At 43.8% G+C, this 20,588-nt stretch overlaps 1 protein-coding gene across 2 annotated transcripts in view; it reads left to right on the top strand.

The window, feature by feature from the left end:
* LOC143805674 (neuronal PAS domain-containing protein 2-like) overlaps positions 1–20,588 on the top strand; it is a 163,513-nt gene that overhangs the window by 117,640 nt on the left and 25,285 nt on the right. For both annotated transcript variants that reach the window (XM_077285214.1, XM_077285213.1), the window contains exons 9-11: positions 3,423–3,541; positions 8,301–8,383; positions 17,430–17,536. In XM_077285214.1, the coding sequence (XP_077141329.1) occupies positions 3,423–3,541; positions 8,301–8,383; positions 17,430–17,536 (309 nt within the window). The remainder of the gene's footprint in view (positions 1–3,422; positions 3,542–8,300; positions 8,384–17,429; positions 17,537–20,588) is intronic.

Genomic DNA, 20,588 nt, shown 5'->3' with positions numbered 1-20,588 from the left:
TCCTCAGCCTCTGCTATTTTCCTGAATTATCAGCACACCCCCCCCCGGCTGGTTGACAGTTCGTTTGCTCTGGTACATGCACAATGACCCGTCAATCAGCCCGCGGAGGGTGCGTCCAGCTCAGGAATACAGCAGAGACTGAGAAGGTGTAAGTGCCTTGTCACTCCCCAACGCACTTCTCGCTGCTGGAGCAGTAGTTTGAGATTACAAAGGCATTGACTGGCTTATTTTTAAAAGGCTAAACACCCATGTTAATGGTTTAGGGATGATTAACGTTTTTGACACCAAGAAAGCGTAAAATGTTATCAAGTCTTATTATCTTGATCATTTTGTAATGTTGTGGCTGTTTTGCATTTAGTGACTCACTATCTTGTTATTAGGCTTTTATTTCTCGTTGACTTTATTTTGTTGGTCACATGAGAAGTCTTTTTTGCATATTGTACTTGCAGTCTTTGGATGTTGTGTATTGATAGGTCGGTGGTGGTAAATATCAGTATATTTGCACCGGTATCACCATCTTGCTAGCTAATGCCTACATCTTATGTTATTGGTGAGTAATATTTTAATCAGAAGCAGGACGCTCATTTATATAGCAATAGTCCTGTACACAGCGCCACCTAGAGGCTGACGTTGTAGCATATTCCTTCCCCAGCATGACTCCTTAGAGCATATAGTAGTTAGTCTACCTTCATATTTTTGTGGCGACAGGATAATTCTCCTTTTTGACATTCTAGATCAATATGCTAGCAATCCTCTTACCTTATATGTAGAAGTGCGTCTTTTGTTGGCATCAGTGAACAGCCTGTTAAATCCGACTACATGAGCACATCATTGCAATAAGCAGCACAGATAACGGCGTCCCTGTAACCTTTTGCAATATAATAAAGTACAAGTGTCTTCCAATTAACCTTACGCCGGAGCTCTTATACCATCTACACATATTCAATGTGTTAATTAGCTGCTGCACGTTATAGCAGTGACTAATATGCCAACGTCAGTAATCTGCTATTGTACCCATGCAACATCAGTGGAAAACATCTCGTTATAAGACCCCTTATTTGCCTTTCAGATGTTTTATTCTCACTGCTGACAAGGGAATAAGGTTTCTCTCATCAGTACTTGGGATAGAAATGTCCAATATATTTGACAATTTTTTTTGCATCAAATCATTATTTTGTGTTACAATATCAAATGCACATATACACGTATGGCCTCTGTCCTCCCCTACCTTTACTCTTGACATATCATGAGATGAGTGGTGTAAGATGGCCAACAGCTTAGAAAAACAGCATGATTTCCCCAATTTTGTTTTTGGATGGGGGGGGGGGGGGGATAGGGAGATTTTTATGCTATAAGAGTCTGTATGCAGTTGTAATATGAATTGAAGCCTTTTGGGATGTGATTGTGTGTGCGTGTATAACATGCAGAGTGTTTCTAGCATAGTGTGTGTATCATGAATTGTGCCTAGGGGTGTAACACACTATATCTGTGTCTAGATACATATATTATTAGAATGTGTATAGAATTATATAGAATGTGTGTGTACACCAAATGGAGTATGTGTGTACCAGGGAGTGTATTCATCATGGAGTGTGTGTATGTATACCATGGAGTAGATATGTGTGAGTATACGATCAAGTATATGTGTGTGTGTATACCATGGAGTGTGTGTATGTGTGTGTATACCATAGAGTGAAGGTTTCTATGTATACCATAGAGTGAGTGTATGTGTGTGTGTGTGTACCATGGAGTGTGTGTATATGTACCTTTATAGTGAGTGTATGTGTGTGTGTGTGTGTACCATGGAGTCCGTGTGTGTGTGTACCATGGAGAGTGTGTATGTGTGTGTATACCATAGAGTGAGTGTATGTGTGTGTTTATACCATGGAGTGTGTGTATGTGTGTGTATACCATAAAGTGAGTGTATGTGTGTGTGTGTACCATGGAGTGTGTGTATATGTACCTTATAGTGAGTGTATGTGTGTGTATGTGTGTGTGTGTGTGTGCCATGGAGTCCGTGTGTGTGTGTGTGTGTGTGTACCATGGAGAGTGTGTATGTGTGTGTATACCATAGAGTGAGTGTATGTGTGTGTGTATACCATGGAGTGTGTGTATGTGTGTGTATACCATAGAGTGAGTGTATGTGTGTGTGTGTACCATGGAGTGTGTGTATATGTACCTTTATAGTGAGTGTGTGTGTGTGTGTACCATGGAGTCCGTGTGTGTGTGTGTACCATGGAGAGTGTGTATGTGTGTATTTGTGTATGCCGCGTGTTTTTATGTGTGGGCATGTATACCATGGAGTGTGTATATACCATGGAGTGAAAGTCTGTGTATATACCATGGTGTTGTGTATACCATGGAGTGAGGGTACGTGTGCATGTATATATACCATGGAGTGAGTATGTGTGTATATCATGGAGAGAGTGTGTGTCTGTTCGTGTGTGCACGTTGGGGTGTGTGTACCATGAAATACCCCCCACCCAGTCACTGTAGAAATAATGGTTTTAAAGCGAACCTGATATTTGTTCCATGCTGCCTGAACCACAAGCAGCATCAGTCCAGCTGGCTCAGTTATTGCGGCCGTGTAAATTTTACTTTAAAACTCTGCAGCATTTCAGAGAAAATATACTTAGAAAAGCTGGGGACTAAGTGTCTTACTTGTTTGAAGCCGGGCCTCTGCAGCTTTACCACGCCCTGAAACCTTTGACTGACAGGTCGCTTCCTATATATACAAAGGAAGAGACCTGTTAGTTTAGAGGACCAGGCAAGGAGAAGTCGCTGGGGACTGAGTAGGATAGCCACCAGCCGGCTTTTCAGAGTGTTTTCTCTGAAACTCTGCAGCATTTCATAGTAAAACATACAGGGCTGTAATAATGCGGTAAGGTGAATTCATGTTCCCAAAATCAAGAATTAGATGACAGATTCACATAAAGATATTATGTCGCTCCTATTGATTAAAGCAAAAGTTTTTATGTACAAATGTACTAGGAATATTCAGACACACTGACACTTTCATTGACACGGGTCACTATTCTCATTTGGGTGAGTAACAGGAGATGGGGGCTTCTAAGTCTTCTAGCTGTGGATGTAAAAAACTGAGGTTGACATTGCCAGGTAAGATGTGCTGGCATAAATGTTTTACTCACTGCATGCCTCCATTGTGCATTGTGCCGGAGGCAATAATCCCAGTACATGGTTTATGAGGGTCATATTGGTCCCCAGAGTTACAGCTTTCAGTGATCAGTTTCTTTGTTGAATGTTTTAAGTGTAGCATCGATGCCACTATGATGAGACCATGTCATGTTATTTATGTGTGTACCTGAATTGCTGACAGAAGAATAATTGTGATCTGATCAGTCAAAAAAAAAATCTGAATCATAAAATGTGCTGATGTGACCGCCTGTCTGCTTATGTTACAGTGCCTACGTCGTCATATAATGGCTTTGAGTCAGCTGTTGCAAGGGCGTTTCGGTCAGCCACGGAAGAGCAGATATGTCTTGTAGCTACAGTGCGTCTTGTCACTCCACAGTTTCTGAAGGTGAGTACAATAACTGTTTTATTACATGTATGTACAGGGGTGAGACAAGGAGCTTTGCCAGCTTCTTACCGTCAGCTCAGTTTAGGAGATTGTCCTCCCTATTGTCCGCATCTCCACATGACATATTCGAGGCTGTCATTACCTTCATATACAGCTTGCCGGAGGGTGTACACATATACAGTGACTGCTAGAGAGGGTTTACAGTGCCCGTCAGAAAGGATTCCCATCCACAGTACTTTAGCCAGAAAAAGGCCCATGAACATCCCATGGACCCAAATACCATAAGTGGGGGATAGACATGTCTCCTCTCAGTAGGTACGGCCGGTGTACCAGAGGTGACTGCAGCTCTGCTCTCACTTACTGAAATATTTAGGTCTGACCAGGGACAATCTTACAAAAAGCGGACCCCTGAGCAAAATTTAAAGTAGGACCCCAAATGATAACATATTGCTCCAATGTACAGAAACATTTATGGTGCATTTATACGAGACTGTTTCAGACCATTAGACGAGTCATTTGGCTTTTGCTTCCCAGCCTATTTACACAGGCAAAGAATGATAGGGGTAGAACGATCACTAATATGATTAGTCTGTCCTTATTCCGTTTCCTGTCATTGGCGGCTCATGTCCTGTTTACACCGTACGACGTGCTGCTGAGAATGCTGATCTTCACTCTGACACAAACGATGCAGTCACCCAAATTTGTCCGCCATGTTTATCCCTGTGGACGCTCATCTGCTTTGACAGCATTTTTTAAATGTGGATGATACACACACACACTGTCCATGTCACACACACTCAAAAGTACACACTCACACATTGTATGTTAGAAAACACACACCATGCTAGCCACACAGATAAAGTATGTTACACACACAGACACTCCATGGTATACACACACTGTATGTTAGAAACCCACCTTGCTTGTTACATATACATTGCATGTTGCACATACATTGCCTGTTACACACACATTGCATGTTACACACAGGTTGCATGTTGCACACACACACACATACTGCATGATACATGCACATTGCATGTTATACACATTGCCTGTTACACATACACATTGCACATTACATAAATTGCCTGTTACACACACACACATTGCATGTTGCACACACACACATACTGCATGATACACATACACTGCATGTTACACACATTCCCTGTTACACACATACACATTGCATTTTACATACATTGCCTGTTACACACACACATTGCATAAAGCGCAGACACACATACTGTATGTTACACACATATACTGCATATTACACACATTATATGTTACACACATTGCCTGCTACACACACATTGCCTGTTACACACACACATTGCCTGTTACACACACATTGCCTGTTACACGCACATTGCATGTTACACACACATTGCATGTTACACACATTGCCTGTTACACACATATTACCTGTTACACACACATTGCCTGTTACACACACACATTGCATGTTACACACACATTGCCTGTTACACACACATTGCATGTTACACACACATTGCCTGTTACACACATTGCCTGTTACACACATATTACCTGTTACACACACATTGCCTGTTACACACACATTGCATGTTACACACACATTGCCTGTTACACACACATTGCATGTTACACACATTGCCTGTTACACACATATTACCTGTTACACACACATTGCCTGTTACACACACACATTGCATGTTACACACACATTGCCTGTTACACACACATTGCATGTTACACACACATTGCCTGTTACACACATTGCCTGTTACACACATATTACCTGTTACACACACATTGCCTGTTACACACACATTGCATGTTACACACACATTGCCTGTTACACACACATTGCCTGTTACACACACACATTGCATGTTACACACACATTGCCTGTTACACACACATTGCATGTTACACACACATTGCCTGTTACACACATTGCCTGTTACACACACATTACCTGTTACACACACATTACCTGTTACACACACATTGCCTTTTACACACACATTGCATGTTACACACATTGCCTGTTACACACACACATTGCCTGTTACACACACATTGCCTGTTACACACATTGCCTGTTACACACACACATTGCCTGTTACACACACATTGCCTGTTACATTGCCTGTTACACACACATTGCCTGTTACACACACACATTGCCTGTTACACACATTGCCTGTTACACACACACATTGCATGTTACACACACATTGCCTGTTACACACACATTGCCTGTTACACACACATTACCTGTTACACACACATCGCCTGTTACACACACATTGCATGTTACACACACATCGCCTGTTACACACACATTGCATGTTACACACACATCGCCTGTTACACACACACTGCCTGTTACACACACACATTGCACGTTACACACACATTGTCTGTTACACACATTGCCTGTTACACACACATTGCCTGTTACACACACATTGCATGTTACACACACATTGCCTGTTACACACACATTGCATGTTACACACACACATTGCATGTTACACACACATTGCCTGTTACACACATTGCCTGTTACACACATTGCCTGTTACACACACATTGCCTGTTACACACATATTGCCTGTTACACACACATTGCCTGTTACACACATTGCCTGTTACACACACATTACCTGTTACACACACACATTGCCTGTTACACACACACATTGCATGTTACACACACATTGCCTGTTACACACACATTGCATGTTACACACACATTGCCTGTTACACACATTGCATGTTACACACACATTGCATGTTACACACATTGTCTGTTACACACACACTGCCTGTTACACACACACATTGCATGTTACACACACATTGCCTGTTACACACACATTGCCTGTTACACACATTGCCTGTTACACACACACATTGCCTGTTACACACACACTGCCTGTTACACACACACATTGCATGTTACACACACATTGCCTGTTACACACACACTGCCTGTTACACACACATTGCCTGTTACACACATTGCCTGTTACACACACACATTGCCTGTTACACACACATTGCCTGTTACACACATTGCCTGTTACACACACACATTGCCTGTTACACACACATTGCCTGTTACACACACATTGCCTGTTACACACATTGCCTGTTACACACACACATTGCATGTTACACACACATTGCCTGTTACACACATTGCCTGTTACACACACATTGCCTGTTACACACACATTGCATGTTACACACACATTGCCTGTTACACACACATTGCATGTTACACACACATTGCCTGTTACACACACATTGCCTGTTACACACACATTGCATGTTACACACACACATTGCATGTTACACACACATTGCCTGTTACACACATTGCCTGTTACACACACACATTGCCTGTTACACACACATTGCCTGTTACACACACATTGCATGTTACACACACACATTGCATGTTACACACACATTGCCTGTTACACACATTGCCTGTTACACACACACATTGCCTGTTACACACACATTGCCTGTTACACACACATTGCATGTTACACACACATTGCCTGTTACACACATTGCCTGTTACACACACATTACCTGTTACACACACATTGCCTGTTACACACACACATTGCATGTTACACACACATTGCCTGTTACACACACATTGCATGTTACACACACATTGCCTGTTACACACACATTGCATGTTACACACACATTGCATGTTACACACATTGCCTGTTACACACACACTGCCTGTTACACACACACATTGCATGTTACACACACATTGCCTGTTACACACACATTGCCTGTTACACACATTGCCTGTTACACACACACATTGCCTGTTACACACACACTGCCTGTTACACACACACATTGCATGTTACACACACATTGCCTGTTACACACACATTGCCTGTTACACACATTGCCTGTTACACACACACATTGCCTGTTACACACACATTGCCTGTTACACACACATTGCCTGTTACACACACATTGCATGTTACACACACATCGCCTGTTACACACACATTGCATGTTACACACACATTGCCTGTTACACACATTGCCTGTTACACACACATTGCCTGTTACACACACATTGCCTGTTACACACATTGCCTGTTACACACACACATTGCCTGTTACACACACATTGCATGTTACACACACATTGCCTGTTACACACACATTGCATGTTACACACACATTGCCTGTTACACACACATTGCCTGTTACACACACATTACCTGTTACACACACATTGCCTGTTACACACACATTGCCTGTTACACACACATATACTGCATGTTACACACACATTACATGTTACACACACATTGCCTGTTACACACACATATACTGCATGTTACACACACATTACATGTTAAACCCACAGATTGCTTCTTACTCACACACACAGCTTGTGGACTCTGATGCGGCTGCAGCCCCACATCCCACTGTACTTATGCCCCTGTTCTCACTCAATATTAATGAAACTACAAACATGCCACATTTTGTGGACTAAACCCACATTGACAGTAAACAGAAGTGCACAACATGTAATAGTATGGATAAGACACAATGCCCTTCCACATTTTATGCCTCTTAGATTATATCCAGTTGTGTAATATTCTCGTTGTGCTTTTATACAACTTTAGGATTTACTGTTCTAACAAATATCTGTGTTGCGACAAACGATATCCATTTTATGTTGTCTGTGTCTTCTATGTTCTAGGAGTTGTGCAATGTAGAAGAGCCTTGTGAAGAATTTACATCAAGGCACAGCTTAGAGTGGAAATTCCTCTTTTTAGACCACAGGTAAATTTGTCATGGTTTACCTTTTCGCTTAGCATCTAGTAGGGAGGAAGAGTGGGGCAGACGTCCTTGCCAGTGTTTCCACCCTACGGTTCCTCCTACAAATCTTCAAGCCTGACCAATCCACACCTAAAAGTCAGTGAGCTTTCTGTAGTAACTTACATTTCTGTCTACATTACAGGATATAGCAAAACCTATAACTATAGTGAGGGAATATAGCAGAAGCCTGAAAGAATGCTCATACAGGTGCTTCTCTCAAAATTAGAATATCATCAAAAAGTTAATTTATTTCAATTTTGTAATACAAAAAGTGAAACTCATATTATATAGAGTCATTACAAATAGAGTGATCTATTTCAAGTGTTTATTTCTGTTAATGTTGATGATTATGGCTTACCGACAATGAAAACCCAAAAGTCATTATCTCAGTAAATTAGAATACTTTATAACACCAGCTTGAAAAATGATTTTAAAATCTGAAATGTTGGTCTACTGAAATGTATGTTCAGTAAATGCACTCAATACTTGGTCGGGGCTCCTTTTGCATCAATTACTGCATCAATGCAGCGTGGCATGGAGGCGATCAGCCTGTGGCACTGCTGATGTGTTATGGAAGCCCAGGTTGCTTTGATAGCAGCCTTCAGCTCGTCTGCATTGTTGGGTCTGGTGTCTCCCAGTCGATAGCACTGCAGCCTTGCAGCGCAGGAGTCCTGGGTTCAAGCCCCACCCTGGACAACATCTGCAAAGAGTTTGTATGTTCTCCGGTTTCCTCCCACATTCCAAAGACATACTGATAGGGAATTTAGATTGTGAGCCCCATTGGGGACAGCGATGATAATGTGTGCAAACTGTAAAGCGCTGCAGAGTATGTTAGCACTATATAAAAAAAAAAATAAAAAGAGAGAGAAAAGATTCCTTTTGACAATACCCATAGATTCTCTATGGGGTTAAGGTCAGGCGAGTTTGCTGACCAATCAAGCACAGTGATACTGTTGTTTGTAAACCAGGTATTGGTACTTTTGGCAGTGTGGACAGGTGCCAAGTCCTGCTGGAGAATGAAATTTCCATCTCCAAAAAGCTTGTCGGCAGAGGGAAGCATGAAGTGCTCTACAATTTCCTGATAGACGGCTGCGCTGACTTTGGTCTTGATAAAGCACAGTGGACCTACACCAGCAGATGAGATGGCTCCCCGAACCATCACTGATTGTGGAAAATTTACACTAGACCTCAGGCAGCTTGGATTGTGGCCTCTCCACTCTTCCTACAGAGTCTGGGACCGTGATTTCAAAATGAAATGCAAAATTTCCTTTCATCTGAAAACACCTTGGACCACTGAGCAACAGTCCAGTTCTTTTTCTCCTTGGCCCAGGTAAGAGGCTTCTGGCGTTGTCTATTGGTCATGAGTAGCTTGACACAAAGAATGCAACACTTGTAGCCCATGTCCTGGATACATCTGTGTGTGGTGGCTCTAGAAGCAATGACTCCAGCAGCAGTCCACTCCTTGTGAATCTCCCCCAAATTTTTGTATGGCCTTTTCTTAATAATCCTTTCAAGGCTGCGGTTTTCCCGGTTGTTGCTTGTGCACCTTTTTCTACCACACTTTTTCCTTCCACTCAACTTTCCATTAATATGTTTGCATACAGCACTCTGTGAACAGCCAGCTTCTTTAGTAATGACCTTTTGTGGCGTACCCTCCTTGTGGAGTGTGTCAATGACTTCCTTCTGGACATCTGTCAAGTCAGCAGTCTTCCCCATGATTGTGGAGCCCACTGAAACAAACTAAGGGACCTTTTTAAATGCTAAGGAAGCCTTTGCACATGTTTTTTGTTAATTATTTTATTTTACTGAGATAATATCTTTTGGGTTTTAATTGGCTGTAAGCCATAATCATCCACATTTACAGAAATAAACACTTGAAATAGATCACTCTGTTTTTAATAACTCTTTATGAGTTTCACTTTTTCTATTGAAGAACTGAAGAACTCTTTGGTGCAGCTGTGATGTTAGGTTGTATGGATGATGTTGCTACTCGTAACTGCTTTTCTAGATTTCTGTTGGTCTGGAGCACATTCAAATCTTTGCAATAAGTTTTGTAAAGAATCACAGCAATAAGTTGTACTGAACACATATATCTTACACTGCAGGTCTCCTCACATGGGAAATCCATCACTGTTCACGTTACATTTATAACTCAAGCAGCGGGAGATCTGCTGTATACATAACACAGGAGACACCAAGGCTGCTGTATAAACATCACAGAGGAGACACTGAGACTCCTGTGTATACATCACATAGAGACAGTGGGGCTGAGGCATATACATCACAGGAGACATGGTGCTGGGGTATAGACATCACAGGAGACATGGGGCTGAGGTATAGACATCACAGGAGACATGGGGCTGGGGTGTAATCACAGGAGACATGGGGCTGGGGTATAGACATCACAGGAGACATGGGGCTGAGGTATAGACATCACAGGAGACATGGGGCTGGGGTATAATCACAGGAGACATGGGGCTGGGGTATAATCACAGGAGACATGGGGCTGGGGTATAGTCATCACAGGAGACATGGGGCTGCGGTATAGACATCACAGGAGACATGGGGCTGGGGTATAGACATCACAGGAGACATGGGGCTGAGGTATAGACATCACAGGAGACATGGGGCTGGGGTATAATCACAGGAGACATGGGGCTGGGGTATAATCACAGGAGACATGGGGCTGGGGTATAGTCATCACAGGAGACATGGGGCTAGGGTATAGACATCACAGGAGAGATGGGGCTGAGGCATACCTCCCAACCGTCCCGGATCCCGCGGGACTGTCCTGATTTTGACAGTCAGCCCCGGGATCCCGGGCGGGACACTAATGTCCCGCACTACGTGCCTAGGGCGGGGACAATGCAGGGGGCGGCACCTGAGTAGCTTAGGTTTGCGGCTATTTTTTTTTCTTATACATGCTGGGTCTCCTCCCGACCGATCCCGCCCCCCCCCCCGCCCCCTGTGTGTGCGGCGCTGCGCTGCCACGCTGAGGCAGAGAGCCAGCAGCGATCAAGATGAGAGGTCAGCGACTCACTTCCTCCTGTGTGTGCACAGAGCTCCGGCTTCTCCTGCTCTTAGCTGCTATCCCGGCAGAGAAGGAGAGACGGGGGAGGTGCCGGGACAGTGCAGAGCTGTGAGCAGTCGGAGGAACTGAAGAGCTGCACATGGACAGATCAGCCGCCCCTGCAACACAAAGGAGAGAGAGAGTGTGTGTGTGTGTGTGTGTGTGTGTGTGTGAGATGTGTGTGTGTGTGTCTGATGCTGCATGTGTGTGTCATTGTGTGTGTGTGATGCTGCATTTGTGTGTGTGTCATGTGTGTATGAGGTATCTGGTGTGTGTGATGGCTGGGTGTGTGTGTGATGGCTGGGTGTGTGTGTGATGGCTGGGTGTGTGTGTGATGGCTGGGTGTGTGTGTGATGGCTGGGTGTGTGTGTGATGGCTGGGTGTGTGTGTGTGTGATGGCTGGGTGTGTGTGTGTGATGGCTGGGTGTGTGTGTGTGATGGCTGCGTGTGTGTGTGTGATGGCTGGGTGTGTGTGATGGCTGCGTGTGTGTGTGATGGCTGCGTGTGTGTGATGGCTGCGTGTGTGTGATGGCTGCGTGTGTGTGTGATGGCTGCGTGTGTGTGTGATGACTGCGTGTGTGTGTGTGTGATGACTGCGTGTGTGTGTGATGGCTGTGTGTGTGTGATGGCTGCGTATGTGATGCATTTGTGTCAAAGCTTCATGTGTTTGTGAGCTGCGTTTGTGATGCTGCGTGTGTATGTGTGATACTGTGTGTGTGATGCTGCATGTGTGTGAGCTGCGTGCGTGTGTGAGCTGTGTGTGTGCTGCGTGTGTGTGAGCCGTGTGTGTGAGCTGTGTGCGTGTGCATGTGTGTGAGCTGCGTGCCTGTATGTCATTATACAGTATGGAGAACTGTGGCCATTATACAGTATGGAGCATCATGTGCGGTCATTATACAGTATGCAGCATCATGTGCGGTCATTATACAGTATGAAGCATCATGTGCAGCCAGCATACAGTATGGAGCATCATGTGTGGTCATCATACAGTATGGAGCATCATGTGCGGTCATTATACAGTATGGAGCATCTTGTGCAGTCATTATACAGTATGGAGCATCATGTGCGGTCATTATACAGTATGGAGCGTCATGTGTGGCCATTATACAGTATGGGGCATCATGTGCGGTCATTATACAGTATGGAGCATCATGTGCAGTCATTATACAGTATGGGGCATCATGTGCGGTCATTATACAATATGGAGCATCATGTGCGGTCATTATACAGTATGGAGCATCATGTGCGGTCATTATACAGTATGGAGCATCATGTGCGGTCATCATACAGTATGGAGCATCATGTGCGGTCATTATACAGTATGGAGCATCATGTGCAGTCATTATACAGTATGGAGCATCATGTGCGGCCATTATACGGTATGGAGCAGCATGTGCAGTCATTATACAGTATGGAGCATCATGTGTGACCATTATACGGTATGCATGCCATCATTATACAGTATGGAGCGTCATGTGTGTTCATTATACAGTATGGAGCGTCATGTGTGGCCATTATACAGTATGGGGCATCATGTGCGGTCATTATACAGTATGGAGCATCATGTGCGGTCATTATACAGTATGGGGCATCATGTGCGGTCATTATACAATATGGAGCATCATGTGCGGTCATTATACAGTATGGAGCATCATGTGCGGTCATTATACAGTATGGAGCATCATGTGCGGTCATTATACAGTATGGAGCATCATGTGCGGCCATTATACAGTATGGAGCATCATGTGTGGCCATTATACAGTATGGAGCATCATGTGTGGCCATTATACAGTATGGAGCGTCATGTACGGTCATTATACGGTATGGAGCATCATGTGTGGCCATTATACAGTATGGAGCATCATGTGTGGCCATTATACAGTATGGAGCGTCATGTGCGGTCATTATACGGTATGGAGCATCATGTACGGTCATTATACAGTATGGAGCGTCATGTGCGGTCATTATACGGTATGGAGCATCATGTGTGGCCATTATACAGTATGGAGCATCATGTGTGGCCATTATACAGTATGGAGCGTCATGTGCGGTCATTATACGGTATGGAGCATCATGTGTGGCCATTATACAGTATGGAGCATCATGTGTGGCCATTATACAGTATGGAGCGTCATGTGCGGTCATTATACGGTATGGAGCATCATGTACGGTCATTATACAGTATGGAGCGTCATGTGCGGTCATTATACAGTATGGAGCATCATGTGCGGTCATTATACAGTATGGAGCATCATGTGTGGCCATTATACAGTATGGAGCGTCATGTGTGGCCATTATACAGTATGGGGCATCATGTGTGGTCATTATACGGTATGGAGCACTGTGTGGCCATATTTTTTTGTTTATAACTATTGTATATGAAACAGTGTGATCAGCAGTGCTAAATGGATGTGGTTGGGACGTGGATATGGGTGTGACTAATTATGAATGGGTGTGGTCAGAGGCGTGGCCAAAAATTTGCCGCAACGCGCTTTGCGCGCCGCAAAATTTGTCCCTCTTTCCCATCTTCAAAAGTTGGGAGGTATGGCTGAGGTATAGACATCACAGGAGACATGGGGCTGGGGTATAATCACAGGAGACATGGGGCTGGGGTATAGTCATCACAGGAGACATGGGGCTGGGGTATAGACATCACAGGAGAGATGGGGCTGGGGTATAGACATCACAGGAGAGATGGGGCTGGGGTATAGACATCACAGGAGAGACGGGGCTGGGGTATAGTCATCACAGGAGACATGGGGCTGGGGTATAGTCATCACAGGAGACATGGGGCTGCGGTATAGACATCACAGTAGACATGGGGCTGGGGTATAATCACAGGAGACATGGGGCTGGGGTATAGACATTACAGGAGAGATGGGGCTGGGGTATAGACATCACAGGAGACATGGGTCTGCGGTATAGACATCACAGGAGACATGGGGCTGGGGTATAATCACAGGAGACATGGGGCTGGGGTATAGACATTACAGGAGAGATGTGGCTGAGGTATAATCACAGGAGACATGGGGCTGGGGTATAGACATCACAGGAGACATGGGGCTGGGGTATAATCACAGGAGACATGGGGCTGGGGTATAGACATTACAGGAGAGATGTGGCTGGGGTATAGACATCACAGGAGACATGAGACTGGGGTATAGTCATCACAGGAGACATGTCATTTTCTTAATCTTGAGATATTTATCCCACCAAATTAAGTGACAGGAATAAGGACAAACTAAACTAAATGTGGTAGCGTAATGTCATGTTCCCTAATGACCAAAGTAACTTAATTCTGGAGTGCTTCAGCTGTCTCTAGCTTCCTAAGGCTATTGAAGACATGTGATGATTGTGGAGGCTCCTCTGTGGTGCACAGCAACCTCAGGTGTAATATGTACTGTATTTCTCTTAATTTTGGAAAATACTGAGAAATGTAGCCCTTGTCCTAAATTTCTGGATTCTTCATAAAACGCAACATAAGTACCTGTAGATAGCATACTGTCCACTTTCACATCCCTTCTCACAGTCTTGGAAGTGTGTGAAAGAAATAATCCGGCTGTAGATTGAATTACTGACTAGCTTTGGTTTGGGATTAGAAAGGAGATTAAAGGCCCCGTCTCACTAAGCGATTTATCAACGATCACGACCAGCGATACCACCTGGCCGTGATCGTTGGTAAGTCGCTGTGTGGTCGCTGGGGAGCTGTCACACAGACCGCTCTCCCCAGCGACCAACGATCAGGGGAACGACTTCGGCATCGTTGAAACTGTCATCAACGATGCCGAAGTCCCCCTGCAGCACCCGGGTAACCAGGGTAAACATCGGGTTACTAAGTGCAGGGCCGCGCTTAGTAACCCGATGTTTACCCTGGTTACCAAAAAAAACAAACACTACATACTCGCCTTTCGGTGTCCAGGTCCCTTGCCGTCTGCTTCCTGCTCTGACTGAGCCGCCGTACACTGAGAGCGCAGCGGTGACGTCACTGCTGTGCTCTCACTTCTCACTGTACGGCCGGCAGTCAGTGAGAGCAGGAAGCAGACGGCAAGGGACCTGACGGACATCAGAAGGCGAGTATGTATTGTTTTTTTTTTTTTTACATTTACGCTGGTAACCAGTGTAAACATCGGGTTACTAAGCGCGGCCCTGCGCTTGGTAACCCGATGTTTACCCTGGTTACCAGTGAAGACATCGCTGGATCGGTGTCACACACACCGATTCAGCAATGTCAGCGGGGCCTCAACGACCAAAAAAAGGTCCAGGCCATTCCGACACGACCAGCGATCTCGCAGCAGGGGCCTGATCGCTGGTACGTGTCACACATAGCGAGATCGCTACTGAGGTCGTTGTTGCGTCACAAAACTTGTGACTCAGCAGCGATCTCGCTATGTGAGACGGGGCCTTAAGTCCTGTGTGATTTGCCTGTATAAAGCACATATACAGCTGTGGTTCTTCTTCAAGAAATACTGTATGTTTTGTGTAATGTGTTTGTGGCTGGACTGAAGTCTGCAAAATGTAGTGAGTTTGTAGTTTAGCTGAGGTCCCACAATGCAGCGAGAAGGTGAGTTCCTACTAGAACAGATCATAGAATTAGATCGTAAGTTAGAGTTGGAAGGGACCTCCAGGGTCATCGTGTCCAACCCCCTGCTCAATGCAGGATTCGCTAAACCATCCGTGTAGATAGCTGTGTAATGACTGGTGTAAAGAATACGGTTCCCGGAAATCATGAATTTCAGTTATCCACATTTCGTTATGCGTTCAGGGTGGTATTTGAAATATGCATGATGGACTTGAAGGGTTATTCTCATCATAATAAATGGTTCAAATTGTAAATACAAACAACTTTGCAATTTTCTTGTTATTAAAAATCCTTTCCATTCTCAAGAACCTGCTATTTATTCAGCGCTTACAAGCCCTTTGCTGTAGAGCTTGCAAACACTGCTCTAAAGCTGTGCAGATTGCTGGACCCGGCCTGCTTCAGTGCCTCTTGGTACAGATAAAATTATACCTCTACTTGCAGTTTTTCCCATCTGCGTAACCATGCTACTGGTGTGTACTATCAATCAGGAGCGCACTGCTCCCCGGCATGCAGGACGTTAGGAGGCTGGGGAGCAGTGCGCTCCTGAAGAATGATGTTGAGAAAAACTCTTCGCAGCTGGAGTAAGACTTGTGCCCAGGTGTCTCAGTGGAGTGAAAGCAAACCTATCTATAGCGCTGTGCTCATCCATGGGGCGATGCTAGAAGAACTGATACTATAACCTAGTATCTGATCAGCTCTGTGAATTGTAGCCATGTCTGCCTTGCTAGCAGTCAATCTTGCCGCCATTATTGTTTTCTCCAAAAGAATGTGTATTTATTTATTATGTTTTGCTTATATAGCACTATCATATTCCACAACGCTTTACATACATTATCATCGCTGTCCCCAATGGGGCTCACAATGTACATTCCCTATCAGTATGTCTTTGGAATGTGCAAACACGGGGAGAACATACAAACTCCTTGCAGATGTTGTCCTTAGTGGGATTTGAACCCAGGACCCCAGAGCTGCAATGCTAACCACTGAGCCACCATACAGTGCTAACCACTTAACCACCATACAGTGCGAACCACTGAGCCACCGTGCTGCCCATGTACATATAGTTCTATAGTATGACATACAGTAGGCATTTCGTTTAGAGTAAAAATAATGTATTTATTTCATTCTTCTGTTCTTTCTTGACACTTTAATAAATGTAGCACTATACACATCTTGAATGATGCTTATTACAGGAACATGGACAGCACTGAGCTAACAACTAAAAGCCGGTGAATTGCATCCAGTAATGTGTCCTGCTATTCTGGGTGCGGCAGTGATGGCTGCTTTTAGGTTCCGCTTTGTATTCTATACTTGTCTAGAAACCACTTCTGTCTCCATTAACATCACTCTTATTATTCCAGGGCCCCACCGATAATTGGCTATTTACCCTTTGAAGTGCTGGGGACGTCAGGGTACGATTACTACCATGCAGATGACCTAGAACTCCTAGCAAGGTGCCATGTTCATTGTGAGTTATACCTTCATTACTTTGTTTGTTACAATTCTAATATTTCATTTAAAAAAAAAAACTGGGTGATATTTATTCATGGTGTCTCCTCAAAGTATCATGTTGGGTATGGCTACGAAATTATTACTTGCAGATGTTAAAGCTCACCGCCACAAAAATGTCTTGTTAACCATTATTAAAATACAAAGTCAGCATTTCTACGGCCCAGTAGCTCGAACCTCCCATTTTCTGATGCTAAAATATAAGACAACATCTCCTTTGTAGCCTTAGACGAGTGCAGTGACCCGGTGATATGGCCAGCTTCAGAGCAGTGCTTGCAACAACTTGGAAGCGCGTGCTCCTTGCCTAAGAAATTGGCCACCTCTGATAGACTACTGGGATGGGTGGCCAGTAACCTAATTAATAAGCTGTAAGCTATACATTAAAAAATCCATCCATTCCTGAAATCGGAAAGGTAAATTACAAATAGTATCCATTTAGCAACCCGAGACCTCTTTATTCTACTTTATATGATTCTGATTCCAATGATGTGTCACTTAGATTACTGGGTTCATCAGTTGTGACACAGAGTTTTTAGATGTAACACTAACACTGCCCACACCAGGCTCTGCATATACAGTGTCCATTCACAGTGAGCTTCTTATCACAGTAGGGGGCATGGTCAGACTAGGGCTCACGTGAGCTGTAGTCTGGCAGTGATTATCTCTTGGTGAGAAAACCTTCATTATATTGAAACAACAGCACACTGCCTAGTAAGTGACACATCCCTGAAATCAGTATCTCAGCCCTTACCTCTTGCTGACCTCAAATTACATAGCAAAAACTGGCTAACAGATTCACTTTAACTATATGGTCAAAATGTAGTAAGAAAAACTGCAGATTTTCATTAAACAACCAAACAATTTTTGGTTGCATTGAAATATAAGTTTGTGCAAGAAACACATTTTGTTGCACCCAAACCTGCGATGTGATTGGAGCATTAGGGCCGTCGCACATGGTCATATTACAGCTCAGCACATAGAGACATAGTGATGGCGTGGCTCATTTCACCCAACCTTCTGACATTGGAAGAATACCTCTGTACATAGCGAGACTGTGCGGCAGCTGTAGCCATGGGATCACTGACATCGGTCAGACTCAGGACATATTTGCATTAGGTGATATATTCCTATTAGTGATGAATGATTCACTACGTGCTCGGGGAAGATGAGCTGTGGCAGCGCAATAAACAGAAATCATTTCTGCCATTTATCACTTATAATGGTCTTTGGTAAAGGGTGGCGCAGTACGGATGGCCTCCACGGCACTTGTCACCCAGTTCTAATAGCTGTAGTATTGATGGTCCTCCAGATTCTTGACTGCTTGATACTTGAGAACATCTCAGTGACTTGCATGGCTGCTTTCATTTAAAAATGGCACCTCACTTGCTCACAGGTTGAGTTTGGTACTGCAGCTCCACCCTATACCTTGTACTGGAGCTGAGCTGCAATGCCAGCTACAACTTGTGACTAAGAGTGGCACTGTTTTTAAAAGAAATAAATATGTCCTAAAATCCTTTAAAAAGGATCCACTTTGACATGTCATAGAGACATGTTAGCAGCTTTGTTCAGTGGGGGCTCTGGGTGCTGAGACCCTCACCGATCGCTCAGATGGAGAGACTCTCCTCAAAGATTGAAGCCTGGCTCAATAACAAATTGGAAAATAAAAGAGGAAACCGTTTATGAGCATTTACAATTCAGTTATCCAACTGAACTTGCAACTTAAAGGGGTGGTCTGAAACAAACACTGATTTAATCCTAACTATGTATTTATTTAAAAAAAAAACTCCTCCTCCCATCAAAATTGTTATTCTATTAATATATTGCAATCATATTATGCAGCACTGTGTACTTATAAATTGCTCATTTTGCCTTTCTACCCAGATAATTCTTTTCTTTTAGGTCTATGACATCACATGATTAAAAACTTACTAGCGGAATCCTTCTAGAAACAGGAGGTCAATTTTCCCTGTATGAGTCATGAGTCACTGCAAAAGTGCCTGGCGGGGGAGGAACAGCTGAGTCAGGACTTGAAGAGGGAAATGATAAATGCAGGGAGAAGAGACTTCCTGTTTCTATATAGAGCAGAGACAACAGAAGAATTAACTAGGTAGAAAGGCAAAATGAGCAATTGTAACTACACAGTGCTACATAATATGATGGTTGCAATATATTAAGAGGATAACAACTTTGATGTTCAGTGCTTCTTTAATGTAAAAATATTATTGCTTTTCTAATAAACTTAAAAATTCCCTATCTTGAAATGAAGCGCCATCAGTGACATCCATTTCAGATGCTGGGCTATGAGTATGAGTATCTGTCGGTTGTCAATTCCAGCAGGATTTTGTAACTGTGCAGAATGCACAGTGACAATGCGCTCCCTCGCTGGCTCTGATGAGAAGTGACAAACTGGCAAGAGAGCGCACTGTCAGTGAGTATTGTAAGGAGAGAACCCAGTGATCAGCGAGAACAGAGACCAGTCCTACCCCCAAAAAGACATCACTTTCAAGAGCGGAGCTGGTCTCTATTTCTTCTACTCTCCAAGTTCTCTACATACGATGCGCACTGACAGTGCACTCTCTTGGCCAACTTGATACTTCTCACTGGACCAGGTGAGGGAGTGCACTGTCACTGTGCATTAAAAATAATATTGCACAGTGACAAGATCCTACTCAGCATTGACAACCTGCTCATTCTTAGTAGCCCAGCTCCTGAAACGGATGTTACTGATGATGCCTCATTTCATTGTGGGGACAGAAGCTGTAGTAGTTTGTTTGTTTGGTGGTGGGGACAGAGGCTGGAGCGGTGATCCCAGCCTCTGCCCCTGATGACATCACCTTTGAGTATCCCAGCATGCAGTGGGAGTTCTGAAACAAAATGTTATCAAACAGGAAATTGGTAAAAGCATAAAATAAAGCAGTTATAGTGTAGAGAGGGAACAATAGAGTACATTAGAAAAGCAATTAGATGATTACATTAAATAGACATTTAAGATTATATCAATGTTAGTTATG

Source organism: Ranitomeya variabilis, chromosome 2, assembly GCF_051348905.1.
Source record: "Ranitomeya variabilis isolate aRanVar5 chromosome 2, aRanVar5.hap1, whole genome shotgun sequence".
Lineage (NCBI taxonomy): Eukaryota > Metazoa > Chordata > Amphibia > Anura > Dendrobatidae > Ranitomeya > Ranitomeya variabilis.
Note: the sequence above shows the minus strand (reverse complement) of the source record. Positions and strands in the feature narration are given on the sequence as shown.